General features: G+C 34.7%; 1 protein-coding gene across 3 annotated transcripts in view; it reads right to left on the bottom strand.

Annotated features, from left to right (window-relative positions):
* The window catches only part of LOC145256397 (uncharacterized), a 241,113-nt gene that overhangs the window by 60,158 nt on the left and 160,554 nt on the right, over positions 1-20,401 (bottom strand). For all 3 annotated transcript variants that reach the window (XM_080115256.1, XM_080115257.1, XM_080115255.1), the window contains one exon: positions 16,641-16,682. In XM_080115256.1, the coding sequence (XP_079971382.1) occupies positions 16,641-16,682 (42 nt within the window). The remainder of the gene's footprint in view (positions 1-16,640; positions 16,683-20,401) is intronic.

The following is a 20,401-nucleotide window of genomic DNA, read 5'->3' as shown; positions in this document are numbered from 1 at the left end:
CGAAGATTTGAAAACACTAAAAGTATGTTTTACTTTGAGGTAAAAATAGGAACAAACAAAAAACAGGCGTAAGAAAGACAATTCTAAGTCGATACAAGCGAATGTGGCAAAACCATAACAGAAATGGCGAATGGTTGAAAAACTTGAAAAAAGAACTACAGGAAATTGAAGAAGAAACAAAATCTGCTATACATCGCACAAAATATTCTTAAGGAATAAAAAAAAAATGGGGTGAAAAAGAACAAAAATTCGTTTTCACAACAGCAAATTTCACGTGATATTTCTCATTTAATGTAATTTCTGTTAACTATTATTTAAAATGGATGCTGGACGAATGAAATCAACGGATTATGTACTGCAGAGTATTTAACGGATCAGTGATGGCCTCCTTACACTTGTTGAAAATCATCATTTTTATAAAAATGGGTGTAAATTAAAAAGAATAGAAAGCCACGGGATGGTACACAAACAAGATGGATATAGTTTATCGTTTCTTAACCCCAGGGGTCTTTTCACGCATCGAACGACACAGACATAGCGTTTTGTTTTTTTTTTTGTTTAGCGTTTCTTTTCCCAACCCCAATTTTCCTTGCGCTTACACAGATAAATATTTACACCCCGCCACTCCTAACGAGGTATTCTTTAATCCTTCAAAACAAAAAACGCAGCCCGAAAAGACAACGTGACCAATTTTTAGGTCAACTACAATTGTCATAAACACTAAATATATATATATATATATATATATATATATATATATATATATATATATATATATATATATATATATATATATATATATATAGAGAGAGAGAGAGAGAGAGAGAGAGTTTGTGTGTATATACACGCTTATAGTAGATGCTAGCGGTTACACCTAATTGCTGACTTTGGAATTATGATAATCTATGCTGTAATGTTTTGTTTGTTTGCTTTTTCCGTTGTTTCCATGTGAAGCATGATTTAACATATTGTTTTGTTTTTAAATTCTCCAAACAGTATTTCATGGTAATCAACTGATAATACCTGAAATAAGATTAGTAATATTATTAATGCATAAAAGCAACTTGTTTCAGCGATTGCATGAAAAAAAAAATCCAACGAATGACTGACATTTTTTTAATTGTTAATCTATTCTATTTTTATAGTTTTAAAGATAAAATAAACTTCCAATACTATATAATGTGTTTACAATCAATTTGTGTGTCTATAGCTGTACATAATGCATTAAGTATATATTAATTGATATAGTTGTGAGATGAAGCATATATATATATATATGTATATATATATATATATATATATATATATATATATACCTGTGTGTGTGTGTGCGCGCGCCACTAAACGATACGGACTGTTAACGATGATTATGATCCGTAGAAAGCTGACACTGATTTGTACCGTTTATCACAAAGGTGTAATCCTTTTAAAATGCATTGAGAAGAGAAACTAAACCGGCTGTATATATATGGCACAAATATAAAGTATAAAAATATATAAAGTATATAAAATATAAATATATATGGCACAAAGGCACAAATATATATATATATATATATATATATATATATATATATATATATATATATATATATATAAATGACAAAGAGAAAGCCAGAATGCACGGATACGTGCACAGCAACATCAATAATTAACCTTAAACAAAACAAAACAAAACAAAAAGAAACTGAAAACAGTATAAATTAAAAACAAACAAAACACAACGGAAAAAGCAAACAAAAAACATTAGAACAAACATTATTATAGTTTGAATGTCAGCAATTAGATGTAACCGCTAGCATCTACTATAGGCGTGTGTATACACACACATATATGTATCTTTATATCAGGTTGGCAAGAAAGTTCTTGCTGTTTTTAACTATTAAATTCATATGAATGTATCTCCTCACACACACACACACACACACACACACACACACACACACACACACACACACACACACACACACACACACACACAAAATATTGATTGAATTAAGTACCATCAACATCAATAAACTTTTGACACCGTAAAACAAGTGTATTTATGTCAGCAACGTAAAAACCTTGCGTCCTGGTGGCGATTAAGTCGCAAAAGGCGTTTACAATATCGCTTAGGGTTTGGAAGCATTTCTCACGCTGGAAGTTGTCTAAATGCTTGTAGTAGTCGGTAGATGAAAGTTCTGACAGAATTTTGTAGCCCAATTCGATTAACTTCTGCAAGGGCGGTTTAGCAATGCTCGGGCATTGTTGTGGGGTAGATTTGGACCATTTCTGTTGACTAATGCTGGGTTTTCTTGCCGCAGTTTCTGGTGCATTTCATCCATTTGTTGACAGTATTTCTGCACCGTATTCGTTTCGCATGCATTAAAACAACTGTAATAGATAAGACCGATCTTCTTTTGGTGCTACTCTGGTTTCGAAAAGTGTCATTGAGCTTCGTCGGCATCTAACCACTGAGCTGAGCGTTGCCGGTTGTCGTAAAGAAGCCACTTGTTATCGTAAGTCACAACCCGGTCGAGAAACAGGTCGTTCTTGTTGCGTAAAACAATGGAAGATGACACTTCATAACGGCATTTCTTTTGGTTGTCGTTCAAATCGTGAGGCACCAATTTATCAAGTTTTTTTGTCTTTTCAATCTCTCTCAAGTCGTTGGAAATAGTCGTATACGTTACGTTTAATTCGTAAGCAAGTTCTCGAACTGTTGTACGTGGATTGGCTTCGACTAAGGTTCTTAATTGATTGTTGTCAACATTCGATGTCTGCCTACTACACTCATCATTTTCAAGACTCTCGTTGCCACCACGAAATTTCTTAAACCACCATTGTGCTGTGCGTTCCATAGTGGTTCCTGGTCCAAACGCTTCGGTGATATCGTAAGCTGTGTCATGAGCTTTTCGGCCTAGCTTGAATTGAAATAAGAACATTGTGCGAATTTGCTTTTTGTCTTCTATTCAACGTTCTGAAAAGAATACTTAATTGTTTTTAATAGATTGCAATTTAAACGATTAGGTAGAGCGAAAAATATATATAGCACACACACACACACATTTTTACTTGTGGAATGAATGGTATTTAAATCAAAGGTAAACGATTCATTTTTTGTGTTGGTCGGGATATTTACACATCACTTTAGTGGTAAAACCTACCAAATAGTCCATTTCCGTTAAATGCATCTGACGCATTTTAACTAATAAGTGTAAGTCGAATTTACATTAAAGTTTTAAAATGGTAAATAATTCAGGAAAGCGCGAGAAAACTCAGTTAATTCTCTGTTATGATTTAAATATTTAGACCAGAATTAAAAAATCCGTGTACGTTTATATCCGAAGGACATATCTTTGACCCTCTTATGAAAACTTGTAGAGATATTAGATGACCGCAACATATTATGCGTGATATTCCTGGCTAAAATAAAAACGTATTTTAGATTTTCAGAACATTTGTTTTAATTTTTGAAACCTTTCACTCGAATGGCAATATATATATTTTTTTAATTTTGCGATTTTATTTTTGTAAATCAAAACAAATACATTGAAGTAACGCAGTTACACAACACAGCATTAAAAACTGAATCATTTATTGATTATGAATATTTTTAATGAATTATTATATTTTAATGACAATTTCGAAATAAAACAATTAATTCAGAATATTGTAAAATGTACGAAAATAGTCGACGCTTCTAAAAACTTTAATAAATGTTGCGGTAAATATTTTTTTATGTATCAAGAAGTTTCGCAAAATCAAAGCACAAAAATTGTCCCGAAAATCTAAAAATCGAATAACACGAAAGTGGTAAAATATTAAGATATTTTATATATTTTATATATACATATTTTATATGTAAAATATTAAGATATTCGACAAAAAAATTTGAATATCCAGATATTTGATTTTTTATTGAATTTAGATATATTTTTATTTGCTGAAAGTCTAAAAGAAAATTATCTTTGATTGTGTAATAAAATCAACTTTTAGATTGAACATTTCTCATCTTTAGTTAAAATTTTGTTGCTTTATGATATGATGATTTATAGTTTTAAGTTTGTATTGGATCGGAAGATGCGAGAAAGGACATTTTACTGGCATTTATTTGCTTTCTCATGATAGTAAAATGTGACACAAGGTCGTTTTTAATGTGGAGGAAAACCAGCTCCTCAAAATCGGGCATTCTGGAAATAAGCAAAAATAGAAATTGTTCTAGTATAGAAGGGTGTCCCCCTATATTGATTAAGGAAAAATTAATTGAGTGTAGCATCACAGCATATACAACACTCTGATCTTAGCCCGAAGGCCACATTTTGTCTTTTACATAGTTTTGTTGAAACTCACAATTTCCAGTTGAAAAGCTAAGATCTCATAAGAGTTCATAATATATCTGCCTGTCAGAAACGACCTTTCAGAATTAAATACAAACAAACAAAAAACATAACCCGCACAACTGTTTGTGTATCTTTTATTGTTAGTGTGGTACGCATAGTAATTTTTGAAAACAATTCCCGTTTAAAAATGAAATAATTGAACAAGAGAGCTTAACATTAAGTTAAATGTTCTATAGAATCAATCATATTTAATTGTCAAAAGCATTCGTAGACATATTCATTTTGAAACACTGAGTTTATAACACTCTCTGCTAGTTGCAATATTAGGCAGACTAATACCAGTCAATTCAACAGTGTGTTTCGAGTTTTAATATAAAATAGAACATTTAATCATCTTTAAATTGAATGTTGGCCTTTTTAAGTTAAACTTGAGCATTTTCTTAATTCATTCATTTTAACCTTAAAATTTGGAGCGATTGAATACAAAGAATATTCTTAATTGTATTGTTTTACTAATTGGAGAGGTGATCAAGAAAACAGGCCAATTCACTGTTATGCTGCCATCAGTGCATTGTTTTCCCCCAGAAGTGAAGGTTAGGGTTGTCTTGTGAAGGCCATTCTGTCCTCTGGAATCTTCTAAGTGTTAGTTCTTAGGACACTTAACAACCGGAATGTGACTTCCGTTTTTACTATTAAGCGGATTTATCATTAACACAAACGCATGCACTTACACTACACACACACACACGAATATGATATGATATGATATGATATGATATATATATATAAAGCTGAACGTTTGTGTGTGTGTCTGGTCACGAATAGTCTCCTATATGGTTGACTATTATAGAAAACTGATCACTTATAATGATAGAAGATGTATCGAGACACAGGAATTTGTATGTTTGATCTGGCATAATGACGATTCATTAAAATTGTGGGGTCTGCGCCTGGTTCACAAATTTAAAAAGTAAAAAAAAAACGTTTACAAGTGTTTTTGATATAGATGTACATAAGAATATTTTGATAAGTATGTTCTAACGTAAATAGGGATGGTATGATAAAATTGCGGGGTCCGCGTTCGCGCCTGGCCTCCATAGTATGGAAATAGGCACACATTTTAATAAAGACTTTTCTATATCTATCTACGTAAGTATACTTTGATAATTATGTTTCTGTTTGAAGAAAAAAGTGTATGATAAAATTATGGAGTGAGCGTTCGCGCCTGACCTTCATAGAATGGAAATATGTCACAAAGTTTAACAAGGTGTTTTAATATAGATCCACAGAATATTGTGATAAGTGTTTCAGTCTGAACAGGTATGGTATAATAAATTATGGGGTTTATCTATTTTATTTTTACTTTCATCATATTTTGCTTTGGTTTTGATACGCTCAAATTCGAAGCTATCTCTTTACAATCCTTCTTTTTCATAACCTATTATACTTTCATAAATCAGAATCCATTTTCTGTAGGCTGTTTTTGAACCCAGTCAACGACAGGTACTTTTGCTAGTATATATATATATATATATATATATATATTATTAAAATACAAGCAGGTTTGTTTTTTATATATTTTAATCACACAAAATACATGCTTCAATATTCCTCAAATTCTGAATTTCGTTACGTTTGGAAACTTTCATTTCAATTGGTTTAAGTAATGGTAATGCATCATCCGCAACCATTTCATCTATCACATTCACCCTCTTTCACATCTTGTTTTATTCATTGCTCTTATTTTATACGTCATCTATTTCTCACATTGTCGGCTCTCTTTCTTTGGTTACTAGTAATCGAAAGTAACAATAAAAGAAACAAATAAAATTATTATTAACAAAAAGAAATATCATATTGGGTCGTCACACTATTTAACCAGTGGAGAGAGACATAAAGAAAAAGAGACATTTTGAAATGTCTCTTTGATCTTTGATGTTTAATTGGTTTTGTTAACTTCCGTTTTCTTAATTCAAGACGTTTAACTTGAGCTCAATAAGTGAGCCAACAGGTCACGTTTTCTAATGGGTAAATTCCATATATATATAAATATCATATATATATATATATATATATATATATATACTATATATATAAATATTATATATATATAAATATTATATACATATAAATATTATATATATATAAATATTATATATATATATATATATGTGTGTGTGTGTGTGTGTGTGTGTGTGTGTAAAATTTATATGGCGATTAAGCTACATCCTAGAGTGGATGAAACGCGGAATATTCAGTGTAGCTTAATCACCATATATATTTTATAAATTACTAACTAGCTCTACCTACGTATTGAGCACTTTTGAAGTAAATACTTAAAGTTTACGCATAAATGTATACTTTTGTATATTAATTTTATGTGAGTAAATGAAGTAGTTAAATATATATATATATATATATATATATATATAACTACTAGACACATGTTGTTTCATTGGATGTACTTCTAGGAAACTAAACTCTACTGGCTATATATATATATATATATATATATATATATATATATATATATATATATATATATATATATACTGGATTTTTTCATGTACGTTTTTAGAGGTCCAAAGAGCGAATTGTGCAACATCACGAATAAAAAAACAAACCGAACACTCATCACATTAAAGTATAGCATGTATAACAATATCGTTCCAATGTAAAACGCCTTTCCTAATCATAAATTAGATGTATTTTCCTTAAATAAAATAAAATATGGCGTCTCATAAATTGCAGATGTTAATGTAGTTTTAATATTTACGACAGACCTCCACAAAAAATGTATTACGAAACATCTATGGAAAACTTGACATTTTAAACTTTGAACAACTCTCATTAAAAATTCTATACCTATAAAAAAGATTATTAAAATGAAGAATACAGAACCAAACTATAAAGTTTAATATTGGTGTTCTTAAGTATGTATAAGTTTACATAGACTGAAAAAGGTTTTTGTGTTGATAAAATTAAATTGCGAAGAAAACTTGATAGCATTAAGAACATACATGCAAGAAAATATACGATCGCATGTTATAAATAATGATTGGATAAATTTATATCTTTTCAATTCGTTTGATAAAGTCTAAACGTTCCTTAAACGCACGAGCCAAATGTGTTCTGAATTGATAGAACAAGGCGAAGTTAGTGAAATCCAAAAACATATGGAGGATTTATAATCTTCTGGTTTCATCCATTATCATCGTTTTCTTCTTTCTATCCACTTTATTAAACACAAAACGAAAGTTGTTACCCATTTTCTTGAAATTTCCTTTTTTCTTTCTTTCAGTTTTCTTTTCCTTTGACTCTCGTTAATCTTATTTACTTGTAATGTTGTTTCCAAATTAAAAACAATTCCATGCATTTGAAATGATTTAATTTTTATCGAAATGAATATAAGAGGTTTCCACTCATTATAATATACCATAGCTAGTAATCACTAGTATATATATATATATATATATATATATATATATATATATATATATATATATATATATATGTGTGGGGGGTACACATTTAATGTGTTTAATAAGTGTCTATGCTGTATAACGGAAGCCGGAACCGGCTAACAAAAAAGTAAAACAACAACGACGGACGAGATAGGGTACACATATTACTTTTAATTGGCAGTTATTTTTGGGTAAAAACAGGGCAACCACTTTTCCTCAAGGGACTTTCTTCTTAAGGCGTATTTTCTTTTACGACACTAGAGACAACAAAGGAATTATTCAGGTTATATGTGTGTGTATTTAATATTATTACTACTAATAATATTAATTGCACTTATGCACTATTCGGCAACACTCCACCAAGTTTGACATGAAGCAAATTTAGCAAAAAAGCTAGTGTATTATTATTATTATTATTATTATTATTATTATTATTATTATTATTATTATTATTAATAACAGTAGTAGTAGTAGTAGTAGTAATAGTAGTAGTAGTACAAATAATAAGCATTTATTCCAAACGGTTCGCCTTGAACTCCAAAAACCATTTCCTCTCAATTTCCTACCGCGACTCCTTTACATGTTCGAGATAGCATAAAAGACTTTGTCACCCCAAGAGCCTGTTCTTATCCCTGCTATCGTAATAAAGAAATGCTTTGGTGAGCTTGCCTCTCTCTAAACCTTACAATAATTTTTTTGCAGAATCTTGCTAGAAAATTTCCTGTGTTCTCCATGTGTTGATAAATTTATGTGAAAAAACTAATCACCAAAATAATCTGCTTGTCAGTTTTCTGCCGCTTTTCACTTAAAATCTTTGAATCATATCTACACAGGGATATTTCATCACATCGTTGATCTTCTTTCTGATTTTTAATATTAATTTAGGCAACCTACCGATATGTTAACGGTCATCTATGAACGCATATATCATACACTAGACCAGGCAAGTTAAACTATGGCGATAACGCTTGACATATATAAGGCTTTGATAGAGCCTGCCATGACTATTTTCCCATGAAAATTAATTTGTAAGGGATTAATTCGCGAATATTTATTATAAGCAAATTCTTTTTAGTTAAAAGAAATATTCAGGTTGTCTTCGATGACCATATATTTAAACAAAATGACATTACTGTGGGAATGCGCCAGAGCTCGATTGGACTTTTACTATTTCTGGTTCTTATAAACACCACGCTTAATGAAAATATCACAAAGATGGACATGTTTTAATTATTAATTTATTTTTATTTCGAACTATTATTCTCATCTTTATTAGTTGTTGTCTTTCATCTTTTTTATTGGTTGTTGTTTTTTCACGACGTTTCGGCCAACTATTCCTCTGGCCTTCGTCAGGTGGTAACCGCGACGGATAGGAACCTCGAATCTCCAACCATAACCCTTATCCCTGAGTGGCCTTATCCCTGAGTGGCCTTGATAAGTGGTGACCACCGTGTAACCCCCCCCCCCAAAAAAAAACTGTATTCTCAGCAATCACTGCCATCTGTAGTTGTCGTCTTATCACGTTTTTGGCCAAGTAAACCTCTGGCTAGCTTTGGGTAGGATTGAAACCGCTCTCTTCAGACAATGTCCACCTGGGACCGTAGAGATTCAACGTCTCTATCAACTGCGCCACGGGCCCCGAAGGACATGTTTGTTGATCACATATAAAAGGCAATGGTCAAATATTTAGAAAATTACATTCAGTCTGTAATTTAATGGGAACATAAATGGGTGGTAATGTTTAAGAACTTTTAAGATAAACCTCCTTTTAAAGAAAATTGTTCAACCACTAAATTCCATGTCTGAGAGTCCAACATTCAATCTCTTCAGCCTAAAGTTCAAAGATAACATTAATTGAAACAAACACATAAAATATATTTCCAATACTGCTGCAAAGAAAGGTGTGTTTTATTTATCGTGTTAAAAATTCTTTTCACACCTGCTAGTATGCCATATCTCCACAAAGCCACAATTTACGCATGAATTAAATATTACCACATTTGCGATAATGCACCAACCAATAGTTTCGGCTTCTCAGACAAAAAATCTTTAATAAAGTCTTAAAAAGATTATAATACCATAAATCTGTAGTAGGAACTGGCAGGTCAGGCTGCTAAAAGGTAAGAAGGCAAGAAAGTTCTTTTAAAGTCGTCGTCGGTCAATCAGTACCGTGTCGTCCCCGGTTGGATAGCAGTTGTCTCAAATTGAGACCGTCAATGCTATAGCGAGATGTCCGGTAGATAGGGGACAAAAGAGGATAGATGTTGCTAGGATGGCGGTCCGGATCTGACTACTGACGTTCCCTTAAGACTTTTAGGGAGCAGGTGCATCAATGCGCCCTGTGGCCGGAAAACTCAGAGGGGGCATTGATTCACCAGAGAAAATAGTTCTGTGAATAATAATTAAAAAAAAACGAAAAGGGACCATATCGCCAATACGAACAGCGCAATTAAAAAAACGGAAGAAGTTAAAAAAAAAACAATTTCGAGAAGAAACTAACAAAAAAATCCCAACATTTTCTAATACCGATGAATTTTGTTAAAAAGAACCCAGAAAACGAAATACATAACATTTTGTTTACGAAAGTTTTTTTTTTTCTTGGCGCGCTCATCACTCTCAGGCAGACGATATTTCGCCTTCCAGTTTCTTTTCTAAAGAGACCAGCCTGCTGTATTATTTCATACACCAAACTCAAACTATATATATATATATATATATATATATATATATATATATATATATAACTTTTTTCACAAATATTTTTATTTATTTATTTTTTAACGGCCAACTACGCAGTAAGTACCGTATTCACTTCATTTTTTCACATGCATTGTTAACTCTTTTACCACTTCCCTTCCTTTTAAAAGTATATTTTTCTATTTTATTTTGTTGTAAAATCTTTCTTTTTCTTTTTCGTAAGTGTTTTCTCTCTTATTTTTGTCTATGGGTCAATATTTTCCTTTTTCCCTACGTGGTCCTTCGACAACGTCCTTTCTGTATTTCGGATAATTGAATTTTGTTGGTCTGTTGTCGCTTTCCTAATCTCTCTCTCTCTCTCTCTCTCTCTCTCTCTCTCTCTCTATATATATATATATATATATATATATATATATATATATATATATATAATACTTGCTGCGAGCCTTCGCAATGTTGTCACAACCTAACGACATCACCACTCAACAACTTGTGAATATGGCTATTTTAAAAGCCATAGAGAGCCTCACTCACGAGGTAAAAACTTGGCAAGCTGGAGCTGCAGTTGCACAGGAGCCGACTTCAGGCTAACTCCTTACCTTCACGTCACTACCGTCGCCACCACCGCCATTCAAACAAGCCAGGACTATGCTTCTATCCTAGTCGTTTTGGCGCGGAAGCACGGTGCTATAAAATGCCTTGTTCGTATTTGAACCAGGGAAACAATTGTCTGGAGAACTGAGCACGGCACATTCTGCACAGAACTCCCACAACCATGCTTATTTTATCACTGACTCCTTATACCAAACACGTTGCTTCGTTGATACTGGAGCTGCTTGCAGTATTTGGCCACTGAAACTCCTCACCAAGAAGCCTCCAGGGTCGTCCATCACACCACAAGCGGTAAATCTCTCGCCCATCCCCATATATGGTCAAATTTCTCGTTCTCTGGACTTGGAATTACGGAGAGACTTTACGTATAGTAATATAGCGGATTTACCCTACCTCATACTAGGCGCGGACTTCCTGCATCACTTCAACCTGATAGTGGATATACGCAGAAGTCGGCTGAAAGATGCGAATACGGATCTTTCCATCTTTGGATTGAAAACAAACACCTCCTCTATCAGCCCAGTATTCATCATTGCCGCTTTCGATAACCCGTATCTGACCGTCTTCCACTTCTACCCAGGGTTAACAAATTTAAATTTTGTGGTAAGTGAACCCACGCACACCACAAAACACCACATTGAGACCACAAGTGCTTCTGTTTTTTCACGCCCCCCGCCGCCTCCCTGCTGACAAACTTTAAGCAGCGAAGGCAAAGTTCAACCATATGCTGCAACTAGGAATCATATGCCCCTCGTCCAGTCCATGGGCTTCCCCTTTGCATATGGTCCCGAAACGTTCCGGAGATTGGTGTCAGACTGGGGACTATCGACGACTCAATGCGATGACGGAACCTAATCGTTACCCAATCCCACATATACAAGACTTTGCTTCCTCTCTGCATGGTTGTAAGACCTTCTCCAAACTAGCTCTAGTTAAGGCTTACCATCAGATCCCAGTGAATCCGACCGATATACCACAAAACTGCGGTAACAACTCCGTTTGGAGCGTTTTAATTTTTAACTATGCTCTTCAGTTTAAGAAACGCGGCTAGCACCTTTCAGCGCTTCATGGATGAAGTAGTGTGTGACTTGGACTTCGTCTATAACTATATAGACGACATTCTCGTGGCAAGTGCCTCACCTGAGGAACATGTCACTCACTTCCGCCTACTCTTCGAACGATTTCAGCAATACCAGGTGAGGATTAACCCTGGTAAGCGTGCTTTCGGTGCTTCATCACAAGTTTTCCTGTGCCACATAATCAGCCCAGACGGTATATCTCCGTTACCGGAAAAGGTGAAGGCTCTACAAGACCACCCACTTTACTTCGCCAACTAAGGCACTTCCCCGGTCTGTTAAACTATTACAGACGCTTTATCCCATGTGGATTATGTGGATTATTTAACTCCTCTTTCCGACCTGTTACGTAACAGGAAGAAGAAAAATTAGCAAATCTCACTTAATGAGATTCAGCTTAAAGCTTTTAATGAAGTGAAAATAAAACTGGCGACAACATCTCTACTTGCACATCCTATACCCGATGCCCAGTTTTCACTGGTCGTTGACGCATCAAGCACAGCTGTAGGTGCAGTATTGCAACAGCTGCACCAACAGCAGATACAACCGCTCGCATACTTTTTGAGACAGCTGAAACCGGCAGAACAACATTACGGCACGTTTGGCCGTGAACTCTTAGCAATGTAGCTCGCAGTGAAATACTTCCAACATTCACTCGAGGGCCGTCAATTTGTGATCTACACTGATCACTGTCCGCTGATATTCTCCCCGCGAAACGCGCCACTTAGATTTTGTTTCGCAATTCACCAGCGATATCTGACATATCTCAGGTGAGCAGAATGCTGCGGCAGACGCTTTGTCCCGCCTCCCCATTAATTCTCTGTCCTCACCATCGGATATCGACTTACAGCAGATGGCCTTAGACCAGCCAAGTCTGGACACTTTGGATCCGTCGTCACCTGAATTTGCAACTTGCAAATTCGCATATCTGCCCGTGCCTACCTCAGAGATGCAGATCATTTTAGACACTTCAACGGATTCACCTCAACCATTTGTTCCATTGACTCATTGTAGAGTTATTTTTGACACACTACACAATCTGGCACACCCCAGATGCAAAGCCACAATGAAGCTGATTACAGCTAGATTTTTCTGGCCAAATATAAGGCGTGATATCACTGCCTAAACACGTTCCTGTGTATCCTGCCAAAAGTCAAAGGTGCACAAGCATATCCGTGCACTCCTCGGGACATTCAACACTCGAGAGGCTCGGTTTAGTCATGTTCACATCAACCTGGTTGGACCTTGGCCGGTCAGTAAGGGATATTTACTTATCTCCTGACCTGCATAGACTGTTTCACATGGTGGCCTGAAACCATTCACTTCATAGACATTTCGGCTGAATCCGTGGCGCAAGCCTTATATCAAGCTGGATATCGTGTTACAGAATTCCTAAAACCATCATCACGGACCATGGTGTACAGTTTGAATCTCACTTATTCCGGGAACTATCCAGGATCTTAGGGATCACACAGATTCGGATAAGCTATCACCCAGCTTCTAACGGGATGATAGAACGCTTCCATTGCCAACTGAAACCAGCATTATGTGCTTATCCCGACCAACAGCGATGGACCGAATGTGTACTGGTTGTCCTTCTTGGTGGTCGTGCATCGATCAAGGAGGACCTGGGATACTTCCCAGCCGAACTCGTCTATGTAGTACCTTCATCGTTGCCAGGTCAAATGTTGACCCCGATAGAATTAACAACAACCAATTCAGATCTTTGTGTCGAGAGACTGTGAGCTTATTTTAGTAAGCTCACACCGATGCGCACTAGGGAACAGACCATAAGATCATCGGTACCAAAGGACATTTCATATTAGACTCACGTTTTTTTTTCAGAAATGACGCCGTGAAATCCCCCCTAACTTCACCTTATACTGGCCCTTATAGCGTGCTTTCACGTACTGATAAACTTTTCACCCTAGATATCAGTGGTAAAAGAGAAACTGCCTCTATTGACAGAGTAAAAAAACCCTTTCTAGACACTAAAACACACGAGCAATACATTCCCCTACTTACACACAGCATCAAAATACACATACACCTGAAGTGAGTACTCCATCCAAAGACAATTATAAAACTACTACACGTAATGGTCGTAGAGTACATTGGCCAAAGAAATTATGTAAGACTCTATACATTTACTATGCATGCTTAAAAAAAAACATAACTTTTTATTAGAAAGACATTTTTCTTCTCCAGCATTTTTTTTTCATAAAAAATTGTAAAATAACTGTACCATTCCTTTTCTTCTCTATTGGCTTCCCGCCTAAGCAGGGAGTGATGTAGCAGTCACAGAACTATTTTCCCTGGTGAATCAATGCCCCCCTCTGAGTTCTCCGGCCACAGGCTGACCAATCAGGTAACAGGGCGCATTGCTTCATCTGCTTCCTAAAAGTCTTAAGGGAACGTCAACAGTCAGATCTGGACCGCCAGCCTAGCAACATCTATCCGTTTTCGTCTCCTGTCCACCGGACATCTCGCTATGGCATTTGAGACAACTGCTATCCACCCGAGGACGACACGCTACTGATTGACTGACGACGACGACCTAAAAAGAACTTTCTTTTTATTCTTCTCTTTTAGCAGTTTGACCTGCCAGTTCCTGCTACAAATCAAATACTTTTCATTGTTATTGGTTAAAAAAGAAGTTGTTGTTTCTTTTGTGCCTTGTTCTTTGCTATAATTTATTAGGAAGGTAAAACAATTACCCCACCCTAAAAATCCCACACTGTCTACGACATCTCAACCTCTTTGCCCAATTGCCGCAATGCCGCATCCATGTTTTACAAAAATACTACAGTGAAATGTGTTTAAGCTGCACATGTGTTCTTTTCGATGTAAATACTCTGACCAACCTGACAATCCGCTAAACCCTATCTCTTTACATTAGAAGTCCCCGGATTCAATGGAAGCATTCTACCTTAAAATAACTTCTTTTCTCAAATTGCTTGTCTTTGAAATTGTTTCTTTCCCTGTTCCCCTCACTGTACCAAGATGCAGAAATTTCAATTTGAAAATATTTTAATGTGAATAAAATCTCGCTACACAGGCTAAGATACACCTATAAATATGGTCACAATCATAACCAATAAAGCCACAGCTCTTTATATGCAACCTTTTTGATGATTCGAATAATAAAATAGAAAAAACGAACACAGAAATCGATTCGAAAGAGCCACATGCTCTCATAAGAGACATGCATGTCCGTTTCTTTGTCACTTTTACGCCATTAAACTTGACTTTGGTTGATTCGATCGCCAGCCATGCGCCTGTCCGTTTCACCTAAAATTAATAAAGTCTTAAACTCGAATTTGATCAATTCCAGCTGTACGCTCAAACGAAATAGATTTCACATTGAGAGATCCAGTACCTCAAACGCAGATTTTCAGCATCTCCACTTCAATCTTCCACCGACGAGCATCGCCTTTTCATATGTTTTGTACATAAAAATTGAGTAAAGTCAAATAAATTCAAAATAATTCATACTTTATTTAAGTCACTTATTTTTAGCAATTATCCCAAGTAAGTCAAGTGGTACGATGGTTAAACTTCCGGTGTTGTATCGAGGCGAGCAAAGTTCGTTTATTTGGCCGAGGAAACATGTTTAATGTTCCTTGTTACATTCTCATTAAATTGTTTTTAATACAAAATAGAAATATAGAAAGATATATTACGTGATATCATAAAAACATATCTCTCGTCAATCAAATTGTTCTCGTTAAAATCATCCTCCGTTTTTGTGTGTCAATGTTTCCAGTTTTAGATTTATATTTGCGTTAATACTTTTTGTACTTGCAATTATGAGAGGAATAGTAGTAAGATGACTTCGGTGATCAAATCTAATCAACAAGAAAGATTCGATGTGAGATGTGCGACTACTCTACTACTGCAAGAGCGACTGAGTTGAGCATAAGTTTCGTCAGGCAATAATTTAGTAAACAAAATAGAAATCCATTACATTCTTGTTTGCTATTTACTTGCTGCATATACGTTTACCCTTTGGACGAGTAAAACAATAATACAAATGCCCCGTTGGGATGTAGGAAGAGAACAAAGTCGGATAAGACAACTTAAGTCTATGATTTTCTATTATATATCACACTTAACTCTCTCTCTCTTTCTTTCTCTCTCTCTCTTTCTCTATTTGAGATATTTACAAGAAACAAGAAATAGAATTCGAAAATTCAATCGTCGCCAATCTAATCGATAATAATAGAATTTCGGTGTTGGTTAGGTCTGTGGTGACATGAGTTCTGTCGGGGTAGACTTTGTTTAGTAATGGCATCAACGGAAAAAAAACATTTGAGAGCCAATGATTGAAATGTTTTGCAAGTATGAAACAACACGTTGTGATATGTGAAATAGGAAAACACGAAAACAATCAAAGAAGCAAAAGTAAAAGAAATTATGACAATTTTGGTGAAAGAATGAAATTTAAATACAAAAGAAAAACAAACCTGTAGTCACAGTAGTCAACATCCAACGCACAGGAACTTAGCCTAAAAAGAGAAGAAAAAACAGTAAATATGTGTTTCAAGGCTTTATATATATATATATATATATATATATATATATATATATATATATATATATATATATATATATATGTATGTATATATGTATAATGTGTGTATGTATATATATAATGTGTGTATGTATGTATATATATATATATATATATATATATATATATATCTGTATCTATCTCTCTATATATTATATGTGTATATATGTATAGATATATATACTGTAAATGTAGTAAACCATCTTTTAATATATTTTGTCGAAATGTGTACCGTAATAATAATATTTATTATTTATATTACATAAGTCACAAAAACATGACAAAACAAGTCTGTTTTTATAATTTCCATATTAAATTAGACAACTATAATAATTTAACCATTATCCGATGTAACAAAATGTGTCTTTTCTTTTTTAAGAAAAGTAGACTATTAAAGAGCATGCAATTAAAATTTGGATAAATATTATAAAGAATGGAGATCAAAATGGCGGCATTAAAATGGCGGCACTTTTTAATGTTTTGAAAATCATATACATATGGTTATTAATCGAATCACATCAACCATGAAACATGATTTAAATATGCGTGACAAAAGTTTTCCTGTCATTAAATGACATTCACATTGCAACATTTATCACATTTTTCATTGTTATTGACCATTTTTATTTTTTTTTTTCGTTTTCAAAAACGAATATTTCAAAATACTGAACGTTTTGTTAAAAATAACAGAAAAAGATTTTGTATTGAGCAATGAATACCAATAAAATATATGCGTAATATATTATTTTTAAATATAAGTGCATATATATATATATATATATATATGTATATATATACATATATATATATATTATAATGATAATATTTGTATAACTTTACAGTTGAGCATATACACACACACACATAATAATAATATTTGTATAACTTTAAAGTTGAGCCATTCATCGCACCAACAGTGAGATTTAAACTCCGAATTATTATTTGCACTAGAAGACCAACATCTTTCTAACATACAGTTCTTGTTTATGCGAGCAATGTCGTAAAATAAACTAATTTTCATATTCCTTTCTAAAAGTACAATTAATTAATTTACTGTTGTTTATAATTCAATTATGGTTTCATGTGCAATTTGCGATGTTCTATCGTTGATAAAGACTTAGTATTTTGGGGGAAAAGGGTCTTTCCAGTCTCTCTAGGTAGATTAAATTCCAATGGAAGGGAATACGGTTACAATTTTAGATTGCAAAGTAAAAAAGAAGCCCTTCTACCCAACAGGCATATATACGCACACAACACACACTGATAAGTCAGCGAGGGTTGCGATAGTTGGTTCTCTTAATATTCATGAGCAAAACACCTGTTTGCCTGTGCCAAGGCTATTTAGTATAGTTTGATGTTTGCAAGCTTAGATTCGAAACCTGAGCGCAAGATAAGTTGCCAGTGTGATCAGCGGTCGAATATCATCTCTACGCTAAAGTCCTCATCTCGACAATAAAAGACGTGATAGCGCTTATATTTTGCTTATATTCGTGTTTCCGGTTGCATAAGGAATTCTATTCCATACGAAGATTAATGCTTTACACTAAGCGATAACCGTTATCTCACATACTAGACGGTGTACTCCATAAGCGGAGAGCAAATTAGTCAACTACAGTCGTTTTGTTGGATTTCGCATCTTTACACAAGTGCGTGCGTGCTCGCACGCTCGTGCGCGCGCACATACACACACACACACACACGCATATAATGCATTTAGTGCACTTTTATAACCCTGTGTTTGATAAGGCTTGCCCATTCCTTTATCCCCTGCACGTTATCTACACCGCCCTTTTTTCAATCGTTGATAAATAATGGACACCGGTTTTAAGGTTTAGATCCTTTCTAATAACAGTGATTATGAAATGTAGCTTTCTTCATTTTATTTGAATTAGTGACGTCCATTTGTTTCGTTGTCACCTGCTAGTAGATTCGTTCGTCTTCAGCTTCATTACGCTGCTAGCGCTTCGACTGCGCCGTCATCCGTCTGAGCCTCTCGTCGTCTACCGCCTGTCTGTCTCTCCAACTGATAGAAGTACAAATAGAAAGGGAAGGGAGAAGAACGAAAAGTCTGCCCCCCCCAGCGAGATTTGTTTGTTTGTAAACTTTACTTACTTTTAAGTAATATTGTTCTTTGTTTTGACTCTTCGTCTTACGAATTATGTAAAAAAAAAATCGAATATACAATAAACGAAAGAACTATGCTCTATTGCTTGTGTACAAGTATTGCTTTTAAGTCCGCCAGAAGAAAGTAAACTAGACACCACACGCCTCTAAAGTTAAGAATGTTGAGCTTTGTCAATATTTAGATGAGTGATATATGGGAATACTAGGTGTCATAAGGTTTCGAAATGTTGATGGCCGTAAAAGGTCATGCCCCAGCATGACATTTACAGCCAGAAAAATTGCGTGTGTGGATTGCGCAAACCCTTGCTTCACTGTAAATTTCTCATCGTTTAGGAGGTATCCATCGTTTATACGGCATAATCACGTTGACACCTCGGTTCCCGTCAGATCACGGAAGTTAAGCAACATTGAGCCTGGCCAGTACCAGATAGGTGACCAATTTAGAAATTCCAGGCGCTGTATGTAGGAGGATGTCGACATCTCCCTGCAAAAATTGCTAAAACCTAATGTTGCCATCTTCCCTAACGACTGGGGACAGCTTGTAAATTTTATACTCCCATGGAAATTTGTCCTTCAGAGGAAACCGGTTAACCTCAAATAGGGTTAGTGCCACTACACACACACACACACACACACACACACACACACACACACACACACACACATACACACACACACATTGTTTTCTCAGAGACGCAATTAGGTTAAAAGGCGATGTAATTTACCCATTTAAACTTGTAAATTAACGTAACAGGGAATATGTTTTTATACGAATATTTTTTTCGCAGAATAATTGATCGCTTAGCTCAATAAATATCGGGATTATTTAACCAAAAAAAGAATTATTTTAACACGTTTCTGGAGTTTTTTTAAGTTACATTATCTAACTTAAAACATTAAATTCGATGAAATTAGAATAAGAACCAGCATTTCTACCCTATTATCTGCTTTGCATAAATTATATAAAATGCCATTTGCTTCCACATAAGAATAAAGATAATAGAAGGGGAGAAGTTGAATGCCCACTAGACACTTTCCTCGAGTGTCTAAGGTCTCTCTGTACAGGGGTTTGTCAGAACAATCTGGCATGAGGATACTTTTTCCATAGAAGTAAAGCCTGACCAAATATTCAAAATAACATTTTGTATTCGCTGCCCAAATAAGATCTCCTCACTATGGCTACTCCACATCTTTTCCGAGGAATGGTGCACCTTCTCCAAGTGATATTACCTCAAGTAATAGCACAAAGCTGGATACTCCACCAGACTAGATAAATTCTTGTCCTGGAATCCAGTAAGACCAAGAGACCAACATGAAAGATATACTACAACGTATAAAAATGGTTAATTGGGGAGAGGAAAATTATGTTCTCAATTCTTTACTAACTCAGTGCTTGAGAGATAAAGAACTTAAATGGAACATTCGAATATCTATGTATCTCATATAGAGTTCAAGTGTTAGCCCCTGGTTGTGGGCCCCTTGATTTCTGAGAACTTCGACTGAAACAAAAAGAGAGAAGAACTTTTCTGT

This window comes from Euprymna scolopes, chromosome 32 (genome assembly GCF_053919585.1).
Source record: "Euprymna scolopes isolate OS-2025 chromosome 32, ASM5391958v1, whole genome shotgun sequence".
NCBI lineage: Eukaryota > Metazoa > Mollusca > Cephalopoda > Sepiida > Sepiolidae > Euprymna > Euprymna scolopes.
The sequence above is the reverse complement of the archived record's forward strand: the minus strand, read 5'-3'. Positions and strand labels throughout refer to the sequence as shown.